The sequence below is a fragment of the Strix aluco genome, chromosome 24, assembly GCF_031877795.1.
Source record: "Strix aluco isolate bStrAlu1 chromosome 24, bStrAlu1.hap1, whole genome shotgun sequence".
Lineage (NCBI taxonomy): Eukaryota > Metazoa > Chordata > Aves > Strigiformes > Strigidae > Strix > Strix aluco.
This window is the reverse complement of record NC_133954.1, coordinates 10,145,847-10,167,161: the sequence shown is the minus strand read 5'-3', so window position 1 is coordinate 10,167,161 and position 21,315 is coordinate 10,145,847. Positions and strand designations below refer to the sequence as shown.

The following is a 21,315-nucleotide window of genomic DNA, read 5'->3' as shown; positions in this document are numbered from 1 at the left end:
CCCCTGGATGCAGGGTGTGGGATGGCACCCCCAGAGCTGGCACAGAGCGGAGGTCTGCAGGCAGTGTCCTCGCAGTGCAGAAAGAGCAGGGGAGGGGGAGAGACTCCCCCAGCAAAGAGCCCTGGGGACGCTCCAGCTGCCTCTGCCCAGCTGCTCTCTGGCCAGGGAGCAGCAGGTCCTGGCCCCGCTGCACCGTGGGCACTGGCAGCGAGTTCCTGGGGCCGGCGGGGACCCTGCCCGCACCCCACACATGGCTGGAGGCAGCAGGAGGGCTGAGGGCAGAGCTGGGATAAGCCTCGGCAAAGACGGCTGCAGCGGTGAGAAAGGGGGATTGAGGGATTACGGCGGCAAACGGCAGAAAGCCGGTTAAAGCCGGGATCAATTTGCTCCCCCCTGGGGAGAGGAAAGTGGGGCCTCTGCCCCCCAGGAACTAATCTGCCCCTCAATGAGGAGTTGGGGATTTTATTGTCAACAACCAGCAACACGCCTGCCCAGCGCTGTGGGGGTGCAGGGGTGCGGGGCAGGGCTGGGACCCCCACATTTCCCATCGGGATGAGACATTCCTGGACTGGACACGCCTCTGCTGGTCCTGCCAGACCAGTGTCCTGCCTGCGCCCGGCCCAGCACCAGCCCAAAGCAGCCCACGCTCGGCTCCTTGGCCTCCCCTCCAGCCCCGCAGGCGGGCCGGTGTCCCCCGCACGCAGTGAGTGCCCTTGGCCAGACCCCGCTCCCCCGGCCCAGGTGCTCCCAGGCTTGTCCCCAGCCTCGCGTGACAGAGGCTGAGCTGCTATTTCTGTCCCCGGTGTGCAGATGCTAGCCACAAACTCAGAGATACAGGACGGGCTCCAGAGCAGGGTCCCATCTGCCCCCTCGCCTTCCCCCCCCGGGGCTGGGCCCGTGCTCTGCGCCGCTCTCGGTATCGGGAGCAGCACGTGGTCAAACCACAGGTTGCAGAGCGCTGAGACGCCGACGGCTCCAGACCTGCCAGCCAGGGGAACAGTCCTGCTGCGCCATGCAGGGGCAGGTGAGGGGCCATGGAGCGAGGGGTTCGCTGGGGGCTGGGCGGGGACCCCCCTCTCTGTCTCTTCTTGTGGCTTTCAAATGCTTCTTGTGAGCCGTGTGGGTTTGGGCGGAAAGGCAAAGCCCAGGGCGTGCAGGGCAGCACCCGGTGCTCCAGGTCCAGGTCCCCAGAGCAGGGAAGGGGCTGGGGGAGATGCTGGGGAGTCATCCTGCCCCGGCATGAGGTTCAGATCCCACCTGCATCCCCGGAGCGGGTGGGGGGATCAGACCCAGCCGCCTGAGCTCGCTGATGGGAGCCAGAGCAAAACTGCTGTCCTGAGGCTGCTCAGAGTCAGCGGTGCCAGAGCCTGAGCTCGGCGGCAATGGGGTCCCAGCCCTCTGGTCCCAGGCTGCAGCGCTGCCCCTCTGCCGCCGAGCAGGACTGGGAGGCCGGGAGCTGGGAGCACTGTGCCCAGCTGCCTGCAGCCTCTGTGAGGCCGCGGGATGCCCCGGGACCTCCCCGGCCGGGAGCAGGGCCAGGCAGTGTGGGGCTGTGCCGGCACCGGGATCCCTAAGGCCGTGCATGGGTGGGTGGGTGCTTTGGACAGGTCCCCACGTGCACCCTCGGCTGTGTGTGGGCACCTGCCCACAGCACTTGCCCGGGGATGACAGCACGGAGCCCCGAGGCCCGGCTGCACGGGGCGACGGGGGCCATGGGCTGGGTGCTGAGCCCCAGGGGACATCAGCCTCCCCGCGGCAGGCGCACGGTTATTTTGTGGGACGCCGTGGCCGGGGTCACGTCTCCCCACCGGCTCTGCGCCGCAGGCGGCTGCTCGGGAAGCGCGTGGTTGCTCTCGCAATGACTGAGCACGGCGAACGTCCCGCTGCCTCGGGGAGGGTGTGAGACAGAAACCGCCCCGCGTGGGGCCGGGGGCTGCGGCACACCCGGGCTCCCCGCAGCAGGGCCGGGTGGGGCAGGGCTGTGCTGCACCCTGTGGTCAGGCCCTCGTCTCCGAGCACCCCCCGCCCAGCCTCCCTCTGCGCAGGCAACCCCCAGCCCCGCCACGACGGAGCCGACCAGCGCCACCGACTTCTACCCCTGGGAGGACGCGTACCCGTGGGAGGACAGCGCGCTGCCCGAGCTCTGCGAGAAGCAGGCGGTGCAGGGCTTCGCCCGCGCCTACCAGCCCGCTGTCTACCTGCTGCTCTCGCTGCTGGGCACGGTGGGGAACGGGCTGGTGCTGCTCACGCACACCCGCTACCGCCAGGCACGCAGCATCACCGACGTCTGCCTCCTGCACCTCGCCCTCTCTGACCTCCTGCTGCTTCTGACGCTGCCCTTCGCCGTCACCGACACGCTGCAGGGCTGGTCCCCGGGCACGGCCGCCTGCAAGGTGCTGCAGGGCCTCTATGCCCTCAACTTCTACAGCGGCTTCCTCTTCCTCACCTGCATCAGCGTGGACCGCTACGTGGCCATCGTGCGGGTGCCGGCCGCCTGCCGCCTGCGCCCGCGGGCTCGCCGCCGGGGCTGGCTGACGGCAGGGCTGGCCTGGCTACTGGCCATGCTGCTGGCGCTGCCCCAGTTCGTCTACGGCCGAGCAGAGCAGCACCAGGACCTCCGGCTCTGCCGCGTCGTCTTCCCCCAGGAGGTCTCGCGGGTGGCCCGGGGGGCCACCAACCTGGTGCAGGTCGTGCTGGGCTTTGCAGTGCCCTTCCTGGTGATGGCAAGCTGCTACGCGGCCGTGGCCCGGACACTGCTGGCGGCCCGTGGGGCCCAGCCCCACCGGGCACTGCGGGTGCTGCTGGCCCTCGTGCTGGTGTTCGTGGCCCTGCAGCTGCCCCACAGCCTGATGGTGCTGCTGGATGCGGCCGAGCTGCTGGCCAGCTGGGAGATGAGCTGTGCCCAGAGCCGCCGCAAGGACCTGGCGCTGCTGGTCACCGGCGGGTTGGCGTACCTGCGCTGCTGCCTCAACCCCCTGCTCTACGCCTTCCTGGGCCAGCGCTTCCGCCGCGAGCTGTGGCTACTGGCCAGTGATGCCGGGTGCGTGGGGCCCCTCGAGCCGCGCTGCCCCAGCTGCCCCAGTCCCCGCCGGCGGACGTCGCTCTCCACCTGCCAGGACGTGGTGTAGGGACGTGGTGCCCGTGGCCGGGGCAGGGACTGGCCCCCCGGGGGCTTGGCCCCTTCGTAGCCCCCTGGGAGCCCCTCGCTGGCGCCCGGCAGAGCGGCCTGGCACGGCAGCGCTGGGACAACCCGCACGGCGCCCACACACGCGTGGGCAGAGGGAAGAGCAGCCCCGCGCGTCCTGCGAGTGCCTCCGCTGCCCAGCGCTCGGCCGGGCCGGGGGGACCCCGCAATGTCACGCATGCTCAGGGGGCCGTGTGATGTCACCAGTGCTCTGGGGCAGTCGTGTGATGTCACACGTGCTGTGGGGGACCACGCAATGGCACGCGTGCTGCAGGGAACCGTGTGATGTCATGTGTGCTGTGGGGAACACGCAATGTCACACGTGCTCAGGAGACCGCGCAATGTCCCGCGTGCTGCAGGGGCTGCGCGGGGGCCGCGCGGGGGCTGCGCACCGCGGGGCCGCTGGTTCCCGCCCTCACAATAAACCCCAGTCGAGCCCCGATGGGCCGGAGCCGTCTCGGTGCGGGCCGGGGGGGCCGGGGGGGGGTTGGCCGGGCCGGGCCGGGGGCTGCCTGCAGGCGGCAGCAGAACCTCGCGCTGCCTGTGCCCTGCCTGTCCCCTGCACGGGCGGGCGCCCCGCCGGGGCTGCGACAGCCGGGGACCGGACCGGGGAGCGGCGGCTCGGCGGGGGCGTGCGGAGGGCGACGGTCCAGGGACCGGCACCGGCTCCACGGCGGCTCCGGGGCGGGGTGGGGGAATGTCCAGGCGCGGGCCCGGCCCCCCCCCAGCCCCGCGGTACCGCCGGGGCAGTCCGAGGGGGCAGCGGGGGGCAGGAGCGGGGTCCCCCCCCAGCACAGCCCACGCCACCGGCCCCACGGGCAGGGTGTCGGAGGGGCCGGGAGTCCCTGGGCTCGCGACAGCAGAGGCCCCCCCGGAAAAACCTGCCCTGGGTCTGGCTGGAAACTCCCTCCCGGGGCGGGGGGGCAGAGGGGCCAGAGGGACTTTCCTCTCCCCTCCTCACTTCCCCCACGGGCTCCTCTGCTCTGGCACATCCTGGCCCAGCAGCTCCTGCGGGGCCAGCGTGCTGCGGCTGGGGCTGGTGCAGTCAGGACGCCCTTGCCCCGACAGGGCTGGCACCATGGCCACGGGCCACCAGGGCCACGGGCCAGCAAGGCCTGGGCCATGCGACAGCCCCACGCGCTGGGCCCGGGGTGCTGGGAGCAGGATGGGGCCTGGCTGGGGCGCAGCGGCTGCTCGTGGGGCTCCGCGGCGGAGCCGGGCACGCAGGGAAGCACCTCCTGGTCCTGCTGGGGCTGGAGGCCGCTTCCTGCTTGCCCCCAGGCTCCCACGCGGGATTAGCCCAGCACTCGGACTGGGAGGACTGGGAGCAGCCTTCCCAGCCCCTTCACCTACTGCTGGGCCGGAAATGTGATTCCTGCTGACTCAGCTGCCGCAGCTGCAGCCCCGCACAGCAGCCGCAGAGCCAGGCGATGGGCCCCCATCCCCCGCAGCCTCCGCTGGCCCACGGGCCGGGCTCAGGCAGTAACTGGCCCAGCTCCACTCAGCCTGCAGCCCCGGGCGGCCCCGCTCCCTTCCACCGCTGGCCCCGTGGCCGTGGCGGTGTTGGCCCCACCGCCGGGCCACCGTCTCCCCCCATCACCTGGCCCCACACCGGCTCCATTCCCGCCGTGGCTGGGGGCCTCTGCCCGGTGCCCCGGCCTGTCCCAGCCACCCAGCTGGCCCCGCAGCGGGGCTCAGCCCCGGCACAGCCCGGTGCAGGCCCGGCGCCGGCTGCGTGGGAGGGGAGCTGGCAGCCGGCGCTTCCTGCGTGCGCATCCCAGCACCGCTCTGGGCTCCCAGCGATGGTGTTGACCCAAGAGCTGTAGCAAAGCCAGGGCCGCGGCTGATGTGCTTAACCCTTCCCGGGGCTCCAGGAGCGGGGCCAGGGCCCGGGCGCTGCCACAGCACCCACGGCTCGAGGGCACCGCAGCCCCTCGGCTGCCGGGCAGGGCCCAGGGCTGAGCCGAGCCGCGGTGCTTCGCTGCGGCCCCGGGTGCGACCCCACCATGAACCCCTTCCACCCGCTCCTCGGCGGGAAGGTGCCACCGGGGCTGGCAGGCCCAAGCACTGAGCCCTCCTGCCCACAGTGGCCCTGCCTGCGGTGCCCTCCTGCCCGTGCCGGCAGCGCACGGTGCTGCCCGCTGGCACCGCACCGGCGGAGCCTCCTCCCCGGGACGGGCCTCGGCGCTGCGGCGCGGAGGAGCTGGGGCAGCACATGGCGCCGGTGCCGCGGGGCAGCTCGACACCGCGGCCGGTGAAACCCCCGGTGCTGCCGGAACCAGCGCGCTCCGCCCGTCCCGGTGCCGGTGCCGGTGCCCAGGCCGGGCGCAGGCGGTGCCCGGTGCACCGTGCCGGCTCCGGGAGCACCGGCCCCGCCGTGCGGCGCCCCCGGATCTCGCTCGCCCCCCGACCCGGTTCGGCGCGCGCCCCCGCCCGGCAGATGACGCCAGCAGCGGCCCCGCCGCCCCGGGCGCGCTGGCTCCGCCCCGGGCCGCGCGCGGCGATTGGCGGGGGCCGGTGACGCGCCCGGCCCGGCCCGCCCGGGGCGGCGGCGGCGGGGCCGGTCCCGGTGGCGGCGGCCGGTGCGCGGCGCGGGCGGGCGGCGGGGCCGGTCCCGTCCCGTCCCGGTGCCGTCCGGTGCCGTCGGGGCGATGCCGTTCCCGGGCGGGCTGTGGTGGCTGCTGTGCTGCCGGCAAGGCTTCACGCTGCTGCGGCGGGACTACGGCGAGGCGGACCGCGAGGCGGACGGCGAGGCCGAGGAGGAGGAGGAGGCGTCGTCCTTCGAGCTCCGCGCCCAGGGAGACCAGGTGGGGCCGACACCGGCTGCGGGACGGGCGCTGGAGCCGCGGCTGGGCACCGGGGCGGCGGGACCGGCGGTGCGCGGCTCCTCCCGCCCGGCTCGGCGCTGTCCCGGCCCGTCCCGGTCCCCGCCGCCGCGGCGAGCACGGTCGCCGCCTGCCCGGGCCTGTCCCCGCCGGTCCCGCCGCCCGGGCTGCCCTTGGCGCGGCCCCGCCGCCGGTCGGGGGGTCCCCGCGGGGCGGCCCGGGGGGTCCCGGGGCAGAGCCGAGGCGTGCGGGGGCCGCCGCCCGTTCGGATCCCGGCGCGGGGCCGTTGCTGGTGCCGCGGCGGCGGGACTCGGGCGCCCGTCGGGTGTTGGGGCGCTGCCCCCCTGCCCGGCCCTTGCCCGCTCCCCGGGGCAGAGCCGCGGGGCTGCCGGTGCCGGTTCTCGCACCGGGGCCGTACCTGCCCTGTGCCGGGGCCGGGGCGCGCAGGGCCCCCGCGGGCCGGGTGCCCCGGGACCGGCCGCGGCTCCGCACAGACCTGCCGGGGCCGGTGCCCGGGAGCACGTGCCGGGCGCGGGGAACGGGCCTGGATCTCCCCGCTCCGGCCGCTTCCTCTGTTTAGGGAAGCGGAGCGGCGGAAACCGGCGCTTCCTCCGGCCGGGCTGCGTGGGGGCCGGCTGATAGCGCGGGGGCGGGGGGAACCCCGGCTCCCGGGGGCTCCTCCTGCCCCTCCCGGCTGCCTCCCGCAGCCGCGGGGCCGTGTCCCGGCACGGAGGGGACACGGCGGGTGGTGACAGCAGGTCCCCCTTGCTGCAGCCCCTCTCCCCCTGCCCAACTGCTGCTGCCGGGAGCTGCCCTGAGCCCCCCACACCGGCCGTCCCCCGGCAGCGGGTCCCCTTCCCCAGCGGGGACCGCGGCGGGGCGGGAGCTGGGCCCTCTGGGCACCGCTGGCAGCGCCAAGGGCACGGCAATGGCAGGAGCCGGCTTTGGGCTTCCCGCGTCCCGCGGGCCGCGCTGGCTCCGGAGGTCGGGGCTGGCGTGGGCGGCTGTGACGCCAGGTCCCCCGGGAGCCCTTTGCTGTGGCCGGGGGCTCCTTGGAAACCCGCAGGGCCGGCCGCCCCTTCCTGGGAGCGTGGGAGCAGCTCCCCCGGCCCCGCTGCCGCGGCTCCTCTCTGATTTATTTATATCCCTGAGAAGGAGCCGGCCGCCGCCGCCTCCTCCCGCGGCTGAGGAGCTGGGCACCGTCTCGGTGCCCGCAGCCGTGCAGGAGCACGCGGGGCCCTCCCTGGCCTCGGCAGCGGGACGGTCACCGGAGGAGCTGGCCCCGTGCGCGGCGCCGGGGCTGCACAACAGGTGCCCTTAATGCCACGGGTCAGCAGCGCCTGGCCCTGCCCCGCGGCACAGCCGTACCTGCGGTGCCTCCCCCCTCCCCGCCACTATTTTTAGCAGCCCTCTCTTTTTCCCGGCGTTCTGTGGCACGCTCTGGCCTGTCGTGCCTCCGGCCGCCCCGTTGGGCCGCAGCTGGCAGCGGCGCCCGTGCATGTCCCGGGGCAGCATCCGCCGGCGCTGCCGCGGCCCCGCTCTGCCGGGGCGCCCTGCCCGACCCGGTGCCTGCCCGTGCCTGGGCTCTGCCTCGTGTCCCAGCACGTGTGCCGGGGTCGTCACGTGAGCGGCACCGGCCACGTCAAGTTGTGCTGCGCGAGGAGGAACCAGCCCCTGTCCTGCTGCGGGGCCAGGGACTTCCCTGCGCCGTGTCCCACCGCCGCGGGCAGGAAGTCAGCGGCCCCATTACAATGGGACTTTGTGCCGTAAGCGTATTACTCAGCACTGACCTTGTGCAATTCTGCACGGTATCCAGCCTGCCGGGTCAACCGAGGACATGCAGCCAGCGTGCCCGGAGGCTGCCCCCGTGCCCCCGGGGTGCCCCAGCTGCAGCCCGGGCTCCTGCCGCAGCTGTGGGGGCACCGGGGCTCCCTGCCTGCCCCTTTGGGCCTGGAGCGGGGCTGGCGAGGCGAGCAGTCGTCGGGGGGACGTTCGGGGGTGCCGGGCAGTGACTGTGGGGCTGAGACGTCTCCTTCCTCCCCAGGGGTCCCTGGAGGTGAGCCTGAGCCAGCCCACCCGCAGCAGCAGCGGCTCGGAGCGGTGAGTGACCCCCGCTGCGCATCCGGTCACGTCCCTCGTGTGGTGCTGGGGGGGCTGGGGGCCTGGCACGCCTTGGCAGGACGCGCCGGTGCCGGCGTGTCCCGCGCCATCGTGTCCATGGGGCCGGCACCGCACTGGGCCGGCCTGTCGGCTAGAGCAGAGGACGGCAGAGCCAGGGCTGCTGCGCTCCGTCCCCGTCCTCGGTGCATCCTTGGGCACTCTCCATCCCTCTGCCACGCCGGATGGCTCAGCTGCCGCAGGCTTCGTCGACGGGGGCTGTGTGCGGCTCCTCCATGCCGGGAGGCTCTGCCGGGCCATGTCCACCAGTGGAGGCCGTGCCCTGGGACAGTGTGTGCCTGGGGAGACGGGGTGCTGGGGCACAGGGGCCTGCTCGCTCCCTGTCCTCCCAGTGCCGACGCCACTGCCAACATTCCTTCCTGGTTGTTCATTTTCCGAATTCCTTGGCAGGGCCGCGACTGCAAACAGCTTATTTTTAGCCGGGGTCATCTGCACCCGATGGCTCTGCCGTGCTCCCACCGTGGGGTTGCAGGGTGCCCGGAGCCCCTCAGGACCCCGGCTGACCCCAGCCCCTGGGCCAGCTTCCTGCCCGGGGGCTGTGGGAGGCACCCGCGGGCACCCAGACTCAGCCCCGTGTCGTCCCCAGGTCCCTGCTCGTCGCGGAAGAGATGCGCAGCCTCATCGTGGAGAAGGGCCCGGGGCCAGTGGAGGATGACCCCGACGCTCTCGTGAAAGGTGGGCACAGCCCGGCTGGGGCACAGGGGCCTTTGCCTCCGCCCCGACTGCGGCTGGATCCCGTCCCCGAGGGCCGGGGGCACCAGCTGGGCTGGTGCCAGGCAGACCCTGCCCTGCGCCGGGGCTGAGGCTTCCCCTCCCCAGGCTGGCTGCAGCGGGAGGTGCGGGGCGGCGTGAAGACCCCCTGGATCCGGCCTCGGAAGTACTGGTTCGTGCTGACGCCCGACTCCCTGGACTACTACAGCAGCAACGAGAAGGGGGCCCGGCGGCTGGGCTCCCTCGTGCTCACCAGCCTCTGCTCCGTGCTCTGGCCGGACAGGCGGACCTACAAGGAGACAGGTGAGGCGCCCGCACCCCTCGCTCGGGCTGCGCCTTCGCAGCCCCTCGTGCCCTGAGTTGCCCTCCCAGCCCCGGGGGGCCTCTGTCCCCCAGAGCACGGGCTACACCAAGCCCCGGGGTATGGAGCCAGCCTGGCTGGGGTGGGGGTCCTTGGGGCGAGGGTGCTGGCGGGCAGCGGGTGAGCGGTCTGTCCCTCGCAGGCTACTGGAGCGTGACGGTGTTTGGCAGGAAGCATTGCTACCGCCTGTTCACGGAGCACCTGAACGAGGCCGTGCACTGGGTGTGTGCCGTGCAGAAGGTCATCGACAGCAAAGCGCCTGTCCAGACGCCCACCCAGCTGCTCATGCGCGACGTCGAGGTGAGCCCGTGGCATGGGGTTGCCAGCAGGGCCGGGATGGGCGCTGGGGGCCTCACGTGCCCCCCGGGGCGGCAGTGGGGGCCTGTGCCGGGCCCTCTGCAGCTGCGGCCGTCGCTTCGCCCTCGCAGGAGCACTGCGGCAGCCCCGAGGTCCTGGAGCAGATCTACCGCTGCAACCCCATCCTGCGCTACACCAGCAGCCCCCTCTACGCTCCCCTGCTGCCCTTCCCCTACGGCAGCCTGGACCAAAGCGGTGAGGGGGGGCCCAAAGCCTGGTCCCGTGCCCCGGGCTGGCGGCAGTGATGGCTGGGCCGGGTGCTGCGCGGGTGCTGGGCTGGGGCTGGCCTGGCTGCGGGTGCGGTGCCTGGCTGCTGGCGGAGGGGGGGGCCTGGGGAAGCCCACGGGGCTGTTAACCCCCGTCTCATCCCGCAGCCCCCGGGCCCCGCAGCTACACCACACTGCGCGATGAGGCTGTGAAGCTCTTTAACTCGCTGCAGCAGCTGGAGTCGGAGCGGGACCCGGTGCCGCTGATGCAGGGCGTCCTGCAGACCTGCCTGGACCTGCCGCCGCTGGTGGACGAGATCTACTGCCAGCTGGTGAAGCAGACCACGGAGCCACCGGCGCCGGGCGGGCAGGGCGACCTGCACTACTGGCAGCTGCTCACCTGCATGAGCTGCACCTTCCTGCCCTCCCCGCCCGTCCTGCGCTTCCTGCGCTTCCACCTCGACAGGCGAGTGCTGGTGGAGCTGCCGGGCGCTGGCAGCGGGCAGGGGGCTCACCAGGTGCTGGGGTCCCCATCGGGTCAGTGCTGCTGTGACCCTCCTGGTGCCTCTTGCAGGACAGAGAGCCGGTTCCCCACCTCGGAGATGGCCAAGTACGCCTGCTTCATCAGGGAGGCGCTGGGGAAGACGAAGGGGCGGGAGTGCGTGCCCTCGCTGGAGGAGATCCTGGTGCTGATGCGGCGGCAGGAGATGATCTGCACCGTGCACTGCCCAGGGGCACCCGCCTGCAGTGTGGCCATCAGCTCCCACACCACAGCCGAGGAGGTGAGGGGCCGCGGCCGTGCCAAGCAGGGGACCCAGGACATTTCGGCACGTGGGGCTGGGTGGGCAGCGTGCCGTGGGAGGCGGGGGGCTCCTGGGGGCTCTCCCAGCTGAGCCGCCGCGGAGAGGGGCCAGGGGCCGCCTGTCTTTGCCCGCCGTGACCTGTCTGTGTCCCTTTGCAGCCCTGAGCGCCGTGGCCAGGGACGCGCAGTCACCGTCGGTTGCCTTTGTCTCGCCCCAGGTGGCCCGGGAGCTGGTGTCGCGCCTGGGGCTGTCCCAGAGCCCCAACCTCTTCGCGCTCTACGAGCAGTCCCGGCGGCGGGAGCAGCCCGTGGGCAGCGCCACGCTGCTGGCCGACGTCCTCACCAGGTTTGAAAAGTAAATGTCCCTCTCTGCTGCCTACGGGGGAGGGCGCGGGGGGGGCCGTGAGCGGGAGGGGACAGTGTGGGGGTTCCTGCCCCCACACTGATGGGGCTGGTCCCTTCTGCCACAGCCTGGCTGGGGAGGAGCGGGAGCAGGACCCGCCGTGCCGACTCTGCTTCAAGCACTACGGCTTCCTGGACACGGACAACGTCCCGCGCGACAGCCTGGAGTTCGCCCTCCTCTTTGAGCAGGTGAGAGCCGTGCCGGGGTGGCCAGGCTGTGCCGTGCCGGGGTGGCCAGGCCGTGCCACAATGGCCATGCCGTGCCGTGCCGGGGTGGCCATGCAGCGCTGTCTCACCCCCCCTCCCGCAGGCGCACGAGATGGTGCTGCGGGGCTACGTGCCCACGTCGGAGGAGACGCTGCAGACGCTGGCAGCGCTGCGCCTGCAGAGCCTCAACAGCGACTTCTCCACCCACGCCCCGTTCCCGCGCCTGGAGGAGCTCTTCCCGCCCCACGTGCTGCACGCCCGCCTGCCGGCCCCCCGCCGCCGGCCCCCCACCAAGTGCCGGGGGGCCCGGTTGCGCGCGGGGCTGCTGGCCGGTGGGCTCTGGGGGCAAGCGCTGGCCAAGCAGCGGGCGGAGCGGGACCAGCGCCTGCGGGGCCGCCTGCGGGAGGAGGGGGCCAGCACCATGGCGGCCATCGTGGAGAAGTGGAAGCTGCTGCAGGGCATGGGCCGGCCCGAGGCCATGGCTGCCTACGTGGCGCTGGTGCGGGAGTGGCCTGGCTTCGGCTCCACGCTCTTCGACGTTGACCTGCGCGCGGTGAGGCCCCGGCGGGGCAGGGGCAGGGGCCGGGGGGCAGCCCTGGCACCCCTGACACCCCTCTCTTCGCAGAGTCCGGTGGGGGCCGGGCCCCAGCGGCTGTGGCTGGGCATTGGGGCCAAGGCCGTCTCGCTCTACAAGCCGGGGGAGCCTGAGCCCTTGGACAGCTTCTGCTATGGCCGCATCTCCTCCTTCGGCGCCTCCGACAGTGGCACCTTCCGCCTCTCGGTGGAGGACCGGGACCTGCTCTTCGAGACCTCCCAGGTACAGGGCAGCTGCCCCTCCACCCCTCCTCGCCCCCGGGGCTGCCCCGGGCTGACCCGGCCTCTCCCCTCCGCCCCGCAGGTGGACGAGATCGCGCAGCTCCTCAACACGTACCTCGCCTCCATGGGCGCTCGGCAGCCCCAGGAGCCGGCCGCCAGCCCCCCCGCCTCGGACCCCCCCGCGCTGCCGCAGGGGCTCTGCCCCACGGCCGGGCCCTGGCAGCACCAGCTGCCAGCGGGGTCCTTCCCCAGCTAGCCCAGTCCTTCCCCGGCTAGCCCTGTGGCTGGCGCAGCCGCGCAGGGTGCTCCCGACATGGCGCGGGGAGGGCAGCCGGCCCGGCAGCGAGCGGCAGGTCTGTGCTGGTCCCCAGCCACTCCCCGGAGCAGGGGGACGGGGGCTCGCGCTCCCCACGCCACCGTTGCCTTTCTGGTTATTTCCTTAATTTATTTCGAGACGCCTGCGCCCCCCACGTCTCCCAGCACTTTCCCTGGAGGGCAGCGGCGCCGCCGTCCCCCACCGCTGCCCCCAGGCCTGTCCCCGTCCCTCGTATCCCGGTGCCTTCGCCTCCAGGTGCTGCCTGGCAGCTCTGCCCGCGCCCCGGCTCCCGCGCCCCGGGGGGGCTTTGCCCGGGGCAGGGGGGTGCTGGGCAGCGGTGCCGTGCCATCATCTGTCTGTCCGTCCGCTGAACCCACCCCTCCCGGAAAGCTGCAGGCGGCTTTTGGCCGAGCCGCCTCGGGGACCAGGGGGCTCCTCCTGGCCGCGTGGCCGGGCCCCGCTGCTGCGCGGTGGCCCCGTGGCCGGGCTCGTGGTGCAGGGGTGGCCGCTGGGGTGGCAGCTGGTACGGCCGGGGCTCGGCCCCTCTATGTTGCCTCTGTAAAGTTTGTCGGTTCTGTCTTGGGGTGGGGTGGGGTGGGGGGGGAGTGTTGTTTGTTTTTCTAAATAAATGCACAAAGGAATGGCTGGGCCTCCCGTCCTGCGCTCGGGCCGGCGGGGGGAGGCAAGCGCAGCAGGGCCCGGGCCAGCCCGCGGCGGCGGGGAGGAGCAGCACGGCCTGTCCTTGGGGGCAGGGACCGTCCCTCCGGCCAGCCGGGTGCTCGCTGCGCCCCTTGGCACGGCCCCAGCAGCGCGGCCGCTCGCTGCCAGCTCCCCGGCACCCCCTGGCACTGCCCGCCCGCGGGGGGGGAACTGCCCCAGCCGCGGGCGCTGCTGCGGGGCAGCTGCCAAAGAGGGCGTGGGAGCCCGGCACTGCCATGGCCCGCCGGTATTTTTAGCCTCCTGCTCTGTGCCGCAGGGTCAGCGGAAAAGGCTCATTCTCACCTTGGGCTGCCCCGGCTTGGGCCGATGCCAGCGCGCCCCCGTCCCTTCCAGCCTGACCTGCCCGAGCCGCCATGTCCGTCTGTCTCCCCCCCGCCGCCATCGAGCCCGCATCCTTCCCGGCAGCGCTGGCCCCTGCCCCGACCCAGAGCCGTGAGGGCACCCCCGGGCCCCCCCCGCCCACGCGGGGCCTCGCCCTGGTGCAAGGTGAAGGCAGGCGCCGCGTGCTGTGTGGGCAGGGCGGTGCCGGCTCCCGGCCCTGGTCAGCCGCGCCGGCAGGTCCTTCCCGTATTTCTGGCTCTGCCGCAGCCGGCGCCGGGCCCGGGGCCAGCCCCGCACACGGCCGGGCCGTGCAGGCCAGTGGTGGCCCCGGCCCCCTCGGGCTGCGGCTGCGCAGCAGGGCTGGCCAGCTGGGCGAGGCAAGCGCTGGCCCCGGCAGGCTGCCGCTGCCTCCCTTGCCCGCGGCTCGCTCCAGGAGCCGTGCAGGCAGCGTCAGTGCAGGAACAGCCTTTATTAAAGCAAAATAACCTACAAAAATATAGATACAGCCTCTGTGCCCCAGGCCTGATCTGGCGGAGGAGGAACAAGGCTCCCGCCCAGGGCAAGGACTAGCTCAGCCACACAGAGCCTTTGGCACAGGGCGTGCCTGCACCTGGCTCTTGGGGCCAGGCCTGCTCCGAGCCCCCGGCCTCCCTCTCCTCCTCCTCCTCCTCCGAGCGAGCGTTGCTCCCACGGGCAGAGGTTCCCACCAGCGCAGCTGCCCCAGTGCCGCTCCTGGGCCGGGGGTGGAGCGGAGGCTGCCCCCCGCCAAGGGTCTGCAGGGGCGGCGCCGCTCCCCCCACAGCTTCCGCCCAGGAGCGCGGCATGTGCGCGCGGGCGCTGCGACGGCTACGCGGCGCCGAGGGTGCGAAACGTGGGCAGGGCCGAGACGAGCCCTGCCCGGCGTGCGTGGAGGCAGCCGCGGGACCCTCCCGGCCCCGCTCACTGCTCCTGCGTGCCCCAGGAGATGTAGTCAGGGCGCGTGGCCGCGTGGTACTCATCGATCAGCTGCTGCACGATCTCCCGGGAGTTGTCCAGCTCGTCGAAGTTGTCCTTGAAGATGTCCTCCTTGCGGAACTGCTCCAGGAAGGCCTCCCGCTTGCGCAGCTTGTCGTACTGCCGGCACGTCCGCTCGAACAGCTGCAGAGCAGCGCGGGGGTCAGGGGGGCCGGAGCTCCCCAGGATCCCGCAGCTGCACCCCGCGCTCGGGAGAATGGCACCGGGGGCGCGGCAGGACGGACGGGACCCCAGCACAGACCCGAGCCCTGCCGCGCCCCCGCCCGGAGCCACGCGCAGGCCGTGGCTTTCCAAAGCTCCCAAGAAGACGCGTTGGGACGGAAGGACAGCAGCGGCGCAGAGGGAAGGCACTCACCGAGGAGATGTTGGTGTGGTTTGCCATCATGAGGCCGCTGACGCGGTGCGCGGATGGCAGGTACGGGGACTTGCGGGACAAAGCCACCTGGATGCTGGCAGGGCCCCAGGGGATGAAGTTGGCCAGCTTCCGCTCCCGGATCCGCTGCAGGCTCTTGTGAACCTGGCGGGACGAGAGCAGCGGGGTGAGGGCCCCAGCAGACCCAGGAGCTGCCCCTCGCACACAGGAAGGCGGGTGTCAGCCGACGGCACGCGGGGAGGCTCCTCACAGCAAGGGACCAGCGGCCTTGCCACGAGGGCAGGGCCACGCAGGGGCAACTCAGAGCCAGTTGTCGGGCACCGCTGCCTTGCCCCGGGATCCCCGCGCAGGAACACGGTGACCATGCCCTCACCTCAGGCCACGCCACCGCCATCAGCATCGGAAAGGGCCATGGGGGCTCACCTGTGTGGGGTCCACCTCCCCCTGGATGATGTTGAGGATGGCGATGTAGCAGTGGTTGGTCTGCCTGTCTCGCCCTGTGGACACCATCACGTTTTTAGGCTGCAGCAATCTCCTCATCACGTCCAGGACTGTGGTTTTCCGCACGCTGGCCACCTGCAAACGCCAGCCGGGGGTCAGAGGGAGTGGGTGTGCGGCTCCCGCGCCCTCCCGCCGCCCTGCACACCCCGGAGCGGGGGGCAGCCGGGCAGAGGGGCCCTGCCCCGGGGATGCAGCCCCATGCAAAGCCACATGCAGGACAGGGGAACTGCAAAGCCACACAGCAGGCACAGCCAGGCTGAGAACTGGAGCGCTGGTGGAAGCCCCAACACAAGGGTGCTGAGCTGCCCCCCCAGCGCCACAGCAGGGCTGGGGGCGAAGTTCAGCTGAAACCAGAGTGACGGGGACACGTTTCATGTTGTTGCTGTCAAACTTCCGTCCTGTTCCACTGCCAAGGCAAGGAGCAGGGCTGGAGAGCAGGGGAGGGGTCGTTTCACGCTGCACCCCCTCCCCACCTCGCCCTGTCACTGCAGTCCCCAAGGGCTGCCATGGGCTTTGCCCAGCTGCTGCCTGCCAAGAGGGCCACGGCCTGGGTCAGCACCCAAAGGAATTGGCCACCGACAGCTCGGCGATGCGGCAGCCCTGCTCCAGGCACCATCTGAGCTGCTGGCTGAGCCCTCCCCACACTCCTCCCTGGGAGGACAGATCACACACTCGATACCCTTTTCAGAGCCAGCAGTTTTTCAGATTTGCTTCTCTGAGTAACATCCTGAGGAAATGCACACGAGAGAACAGCAGCTGTTAGCTCCCTGCAGAACTGAGACGCGGCCAACGCAGGTGAGTGCCTCAAAACAGAACTGTCCCGTGCTCCCGGGGGAGCTGGCGATGAGTGAAACGCAAGCGGGAGTGTTTGATGCAGCTGAGGGGTGGCAACGCCCTCCCAGGAGCCTGGAGCCCACCATCAGTCTTGGCATAATGATTGGCAGCGTTCTGACCCCAGCGGCCTGGGCCAGTGGCCCGTGGGTGGCAGGACCGGCAGGGCCGCTTTGCTGGGCTGGCTCTGACCCTTTCCAAGGGTGGCTTTGTCAGATCAGAGCCCGTCGCTCTCCCATGGCTGCCGCAGCCATCCTGGCCCAGCAGCAGGTAGCCCCGCACAAGCGCAATCGCCTGCTCGTCTGATTCACCCCACACGCGGCTGTCACGTGGTGCGGGCATGCGGGCCAGGGCTGCGGAACAGGCAGCTGCGGCTCAGGCCGAGCCTGCGGGGCTGTGGGACGTTACAGGGTGAGCGTGGCAGCTCCTCCGGCCCTGCGGCAGCGGAGCAGGGCCTGGCGGGCCACCTTACCGACTGGTCAGTGGTGAGCGGCGTGTAGCCCGTCATGAGGAAGTGCAGCCGCGGGGTGGGGATCAGCGAGGCGATCAGCCCGATGAGGTCGTTGTTCATGTACCCGGGGTACCTGAGCGTGGTGGTGCTGGCGGACATGATGGTGGAGACCTGGGGGCGAGGATGGGGTCATCCTCTGCGCTGCCGCATGCACGCAGGGCACGTTCCCACCCACTTCGCACAGCCCGGCCAGGGGGAGGCTGGAGCCCCTGCGAAGGGCAGAGGACCCTCGCTCCCAGCTGCCCACCACCGCGCCCAGCCCACGGGGCAGGTTCAGACCGAGCCAAACGCAGCGGGGAAGCCCCGCGCCAGCTTCTCCGGAGGGAAGAGCCCTTCTCACCAGCTGGTTGATCTGAGAGAACGACGGGTTCTGAATGTGCAGCCGGTCCGTTGCGATTCGATTCAAGGCCGTGTTGTCCAGAACCACCTGCAAGAGGGAAACCGGCTCCGTGAAGAGCCTCGGAGGCAGCCTGAGGAAGGGCAGCCCCGGCCACGCGTCCAAGGGCACCAGACGGCCCCGCACAGGCCCCGAGCGCCGCGGCCCGGCGGAGGTGGCAGACACTTGAAACCACAAGCTGACTCATCTGCGGAGCGTAACCGACACTGTCAATGGAAGCTCTTCCCTCCCATCTTGGCCGTGGTCCCCAGCACTCTCCCGAAGAGCACTGCCTCTGGGCCAGCACCTCACAGCAACCTTCAGCCCAGCAGCTCTGGCCCTGCCCCACGCAGAGGGAAGCGGGGAGGGACGGGCCGTGTCTTGGTTAGGACCCGGCCACAGGCCCTGGTGCCGGCTGAAGGCGCTGCCCAGCGGGGGCCTGCGGGTGCCGAAAGCTGCGCTGGCATCGAGTGAAGCGGAAGGCTGCAGCGCGGCTACGCAGAGGCGGCACGGCCAGTCTCGCTGCCACGGGAGGGACCTGCTGGGTCCCGGAGGCAGAAATGCCACCACGCCGGGCAGCTCAGCGGGGGTGAGCACAGGGCCCTTGTCCCTGGCACTGCATTGGCTCTGTCCTCCGGGACGGGAGTGCTCTGCAAGCGTGTTGCAGGCTGCTGCGGCGCTGGCCCCCGCCAAGGCCGCGGTTTTGAGCAGTTCCGTGCGGGAGCTGGCCGCACCGCGCCGAGGGGCAGCGGGACTCTTACCACGCAGTCAGCGTTCTGAGTCAGCCTCTTCAGCGTCAGCAGAGAGTTGTAGGGCTGGACGACCACATCGCTCATCTCATCCTGGTTGGGGAAAACCGAGTAGGTCTCCACCAGCTTCTTGGGATACCTGGCGAGAAAGCCCAGCCGCCGCAAGGGTTAACACCACCGAGCCAGCGCTCTGCCTCCCACCAGCTCCCTTTGCAGTCTCCAGGGCTCAGGACCGCCGTGAGTCACCAGTGCCACATGCCAGAGTCAGCTCCCAGGGAGGGAATTTGTCCCAGCAGTACGGGAGCAGGCTGCCAGACAGAGCTACAGGCGAGGCTGAGCCATCCGCAGGCTGATTAAGCAGCTGCTTACAAGCCTTTTCAAGAGGCTGCAAGCTGAAACAAGCAGGGAGGGCAGCTCAGAGCCCACAGCTAGAGCCACCCACCCTCCTCTGCACCGTCAGGGTGTCGGAAGGCAACTGCCTGATAAGAGTGGCTGAGGGCAGGCAGGGGTAGGACAGCATAAGTCCAGTTTCAGAGCCTCTGAAGTCCCCAGGCCTATCAGGAGCCGTCCCTTCCCCGGGCAGCGTGCCAGGGATTGCACAAGACAGTGTTTGGGTGGGGGCGGCGGCTCTGAGTCAGCGCTCTCCAGCTCCCCACTTTGGCAGGGTGCCCGGCTGGGCCAGACACTGCGGTGAGGGAAGGGGACGAGGCTGAAGGCTCACCTGTCATTCAGCCTCTCCAGGAGGTAGGAGCCCAGCCCTGAGCCCGTCCCACCAGCGATGGAGTGGCAAAGCACAAACCCCTGGAAGGAAGCAGAACGCAGTTGGCTCAGGGTCCAGCTCAGCCCCCGGCGCAGGCGCGCTGTGCCCCCGCCACCACCTCAGCAGAGACTCGCCAGCCAGGGCGAGAACTCCCCCCGTCAGGACTGAGAGGACGGAGCGGAGGTTTGCCGGGCTCCTCCCGACCACAGCGACAGCCACAGGCTCATCAGGCCCCTCCTGCCAGCGGGGCAGGAATCCACATCTCCGCACGCACCACAGAGTGCAACTGCTGCTCAGGAGCCTCCTGGATTCCTCCTGCCCCAGAACAGCTTCAGAATAGCTCCAACCTCACCCTCAGGGTCCACTTGGCCACACAAAATGGAGGTTCACGTTCTCAGCCCCTTCCCCGGGCCCTCCACACTGTTCCCCTCCTTCTAGAGAACCCAAGGCCAACCTCCCTCTACCTGACTTCAAGGCAGTTCCCAGCTGCTGCAGGTCCCACAAGAGGCTCTTGGATCTTCTGCCAGACTATTTTACGATGCCGTTTTCCCCTCCCCTGTTGCCATGTGACAGCCCGACACAAACACCAGGGAGCCCTGTCTGTCTGCACACAGGAAACGGGTTTACACGGACCAAAGTCCTGCCAGAGGCACACGGCGAAGCAGCTGAAGAGCTGCGGTACCCCTGGTGCCCCTTTAACCCAGCTGCAGACAAAATGAAGCTGCGGCTGCCTGCGCTCATTCTGTGGATTTCAAAGCTCTCAGCAGCTTGGGGTCTAAACACCTTCCTGCTGGCAATCTGAGCCTTGTCCCAGCAGAGCCCTCCCTGCCCACGAGGGCCTTCACTGGAGGACAAGCAGTGTGTGTCCTGCTTTGGCTGACGCGGGGCAGAGCCACGGGAGGGAGGTGGAACAGGGGAAGGAAAAGGCACCATAATGCCTGGAGCTCTTCCTGCAGGCTGTATCCTGCGGGAATGCTCATTGCAAGCAGTATTTGGGGCAGAAAAATGCCCCACTGTGCAAGGAGTGAGAAGATTTCTCAGGGAGCCTGGCAGATGTAGCAGTGACGGGAAAGGCCTCCTTTCCCTAGTTCCCCTCTCTGCGTGTTCTCTGCTCAGCACCCAGAAACAAGTTGAGGAAATCTGTGTAAGCCAGAGGGCTGAGCTCAACCTTATAGAAGAGCAGTCTGGCTTGGAAAACACCAAGCAGGGCAACCAGATCCAAATCCCCTGGTTTACTTACTTCCAAACTGTCGCTCCCATCAGCCTCTCTGTCTATTATGTCAAAAATATCTTCGTGGATTTTTTCTCCCTGCAAGAGAGACCAGACCAGGATTTGTTCCTTTCCCACAGAAAACGGGGAAGAGCTCCTCAAGCCTGGTGCGAAGCCAAGTCAGACTGGCAATGTGACTCTCGCCCAGGGTGCCACAAAGTCCCTGCTGAATGACCAGGCATTCTTCAGGAATCACGTACTGAGCCTGACGTGACCCAGCCACGATGGAGCCTCACGCCTAATGGGCTGGCCTGTGCTCACACGCAGGAGCACTGGGGCCGTTACCTGTGAGAAGCCACTGGCCCAGTTGTTCCCAGCTCCCCCTCCGTGCTCAGACAGGTAGATGTTTTCCGGGTTGTAGAGGTTGGCATACGGGGAGTTCAGGATCGAGTGGATAACTCGGGGCTCCAGGTCCAGCAGCACGGCTCGCGGGATGTAGTGCTCATCGTCTGCCTTTAACAAGGAGCAGTGAGATCATGATGCAGCCGCAGCTGAGCGCCGCTTCCGCGAGTGCGTGTGCCACCCCCTGGCCACAGGCGAGCGTGGCAGAGCCAGCGAGGGACAGAAACTTGTTCTGTGCAGCCTGTCTGCGACGCAGCATCGTGATGAGCCGCAGAGCAGATCCTGGACGCCGGGCATGTGGAGGGGGGGCGGCTCTCCCCAGCGAGCTCGTGCTCGCCGTGGTTACGTAAGGTGGGATCTGCGGCAGCCTCAGCCTCGTGCTGCTGCCTCCACAACACAGCCCCTGCCAGGCGCAGGCGGGAGCGCTGGCAGCGTGCGGCCCCGCGGGAGCCCTCAGCTGAGGTTGCCCCTCAAACCGGCCAGGGTCCGCGCCAGCCCCCCGGTACCTGAGCACGGGGGGCTGCTGGGCGGAGCGGAAGGAGCCACAGACGGCCCTGCCCGCCCTCACCGGGCCCGGCTCAACCCGCGGACGAGGGCAGACGCATCCCGCAGCGCTGCGTGCCCGCTCCGCGGCCCGGGGCGGCCCGGCGGTACCTGGTAGAAGAAGACGTCCTTGCGGTCGGTGCCCTCGGTGGCGAACTCCTCCACGATGCCCTCGGGGCTGATGCCGTGCTCAGCGCAGAGCTGCTTCCAGAACTCGAACCCGACTGCGAAGGGGGGGCGCGCTCAGCCGGGGCCGGAGCATCCCCGGGCCGCCGGAGCATCCCCGGGCCGCCGGAGCATCCCCGGGCCGCCGGGCCCCGCCCCCGCCCCCGCCCCCGCCCCCGCCCCCGCCCCGGGCCGCCGGGCCCCGCCCCCCGCAGCATCCCGGCCCCGCCCGGGGCGCGCTCCCCCGGCCCTGCCGCCGCCGCCGCCGGCCCCGGGCGCCCGCTCACTCTGGTTGCCGCACTGGCCCAGCTGCAGGGTGATGATCTCCCGCGGCATGGCGGCCGAGGCAGGCTCGGCTCGGCTCGGCTCGGCTCGGCTCGGCTCAGCTCGGCCCGGCCCCTCCGTGCCGCTCCCGCCGCCTCTCCCGCTCGGCGCCAACAGCCCTGCGCGTGCGCGGGACGCACTTCCGGGAGA

At 70.8% G+C, this 21,315-nt stretch overlaps 3 protein-coding genes across 6 annotated transcripts; 2 read left to right on the top strand and 1 right to left on the bottom strand.

Annotated features, from left to right (window-relative positions):
* The first annotated feature begins 1,003 nt into the window (after window positions 1–1,003).
* On the top strand, window positions 1,004–3,439 carry CCR10 (C-C motif chemokine receptor 10). The gene is made up of 2 exons (XM_074849707.1): window positions 1,004–1,024; window positions 2,046–3,439. Exons 1-2 carry the CDS (start codon window positions 1,013–1,015, stop codon window positions 3,126–3,128), a joined length of 1,095 nt encoding a protein of 364 aa, XP_074705808.1. The 5' UTR covers window positions 1,004–1,012; the 3' UTR covers window positions 3,129–3,439.
* Window positions 3,440–5,722: 2,283 nt separating this feature from the next.
* On the top strand, window positions 5,723–12,441 carry PLEKHH3 (pleckstrin homology, MyTH4 and FERM domain containing H3). 3 transcript variants are annotated; one of them, XM_074849703.1, is made up of 13 exons: window positions 5,723–5,991; window positions 8,054–8,109; window positions 8,774–8,862; window positions 9,007–9,201; window positions 9,402–9,559; window positions 9,688–9,811; window positions 9,991–10,288; window positions 10,397–10,604; window positions 10,843–10,970; window positions 11,095–11,215; window positions 11,337–11,786; window positions 11,859–12,050; window positions 12,132–12,441. In XM_074849703.1, the coding sequence occupies exons 1-13, from the start codon at window positions 5,836–5,838 to the stop codon at window positions 12,303–12,305; spliced, it is 2,349 nt and encodes a 782-aa protein (XP_074705804.1). In that variant the 5' UTR covers window positions 5,723–5,835; the 3' UTR covers window positions 12,306–12,441. The 3 variants fall into 3 exon arrangements, with proteins under 3 accessions (XP_074705804.1, XP_074705803.1, XP_074705802.1); XM_074849702.1 differs by having other exon boundaries at window positions 10,843–10,979; XM_074849701.1 differs by having other exon boundaries at window positions 10,843–10,979; window positions 11,337–12,050.
* Window positions 12,442–13,856: 1,415 nt separating this feature from the next.
* TUBG1 (tubulin gamma 1) lies at window positions 13,857–21,281 on the bottom strand. 2 transcript variants are annotated; one of them, XM_074849607.1, is made up of 12 exons: window positions 21,129–21,281; window positions 20,788–20,900; window positions 20,077–20,244; window positions 19,762–19,830; window positions 18,483–18,562; window positions 17,774–17,900; window positions 16,977–17,063; window positions 16,598–16,747; window positions 15,974–16,021; window positions 15,217–15,369; window positions 14,776–14,937; window positions 13,857–14,543 (listed from the first exon to the last, which is right to left on the bottom strand). In XM_074849607.1, the coding sequence occupies exons 1-12, from the start codon at window positions 21,175–21,177 to the stop codon at window positions 14,346–14,348; spliced, it is 1,404 nt and encodes a 467-aa protein (XP_074705708.1). In that variant the 5' UTR covers window positions 21,178–21,281; the 3' UTR covers window positions 13,857–14,345. The 2 variants fall into 2 exon arrangements, with proteins under 2 accessions (XP_074705708.1, XP_074705709.1); XM_074849608.1 differs by lacking the exon at window positions 15,974–16,021.
* Between the last annotated feature and the right edge of the window lie 34 nt (window positions 21,282–21,315).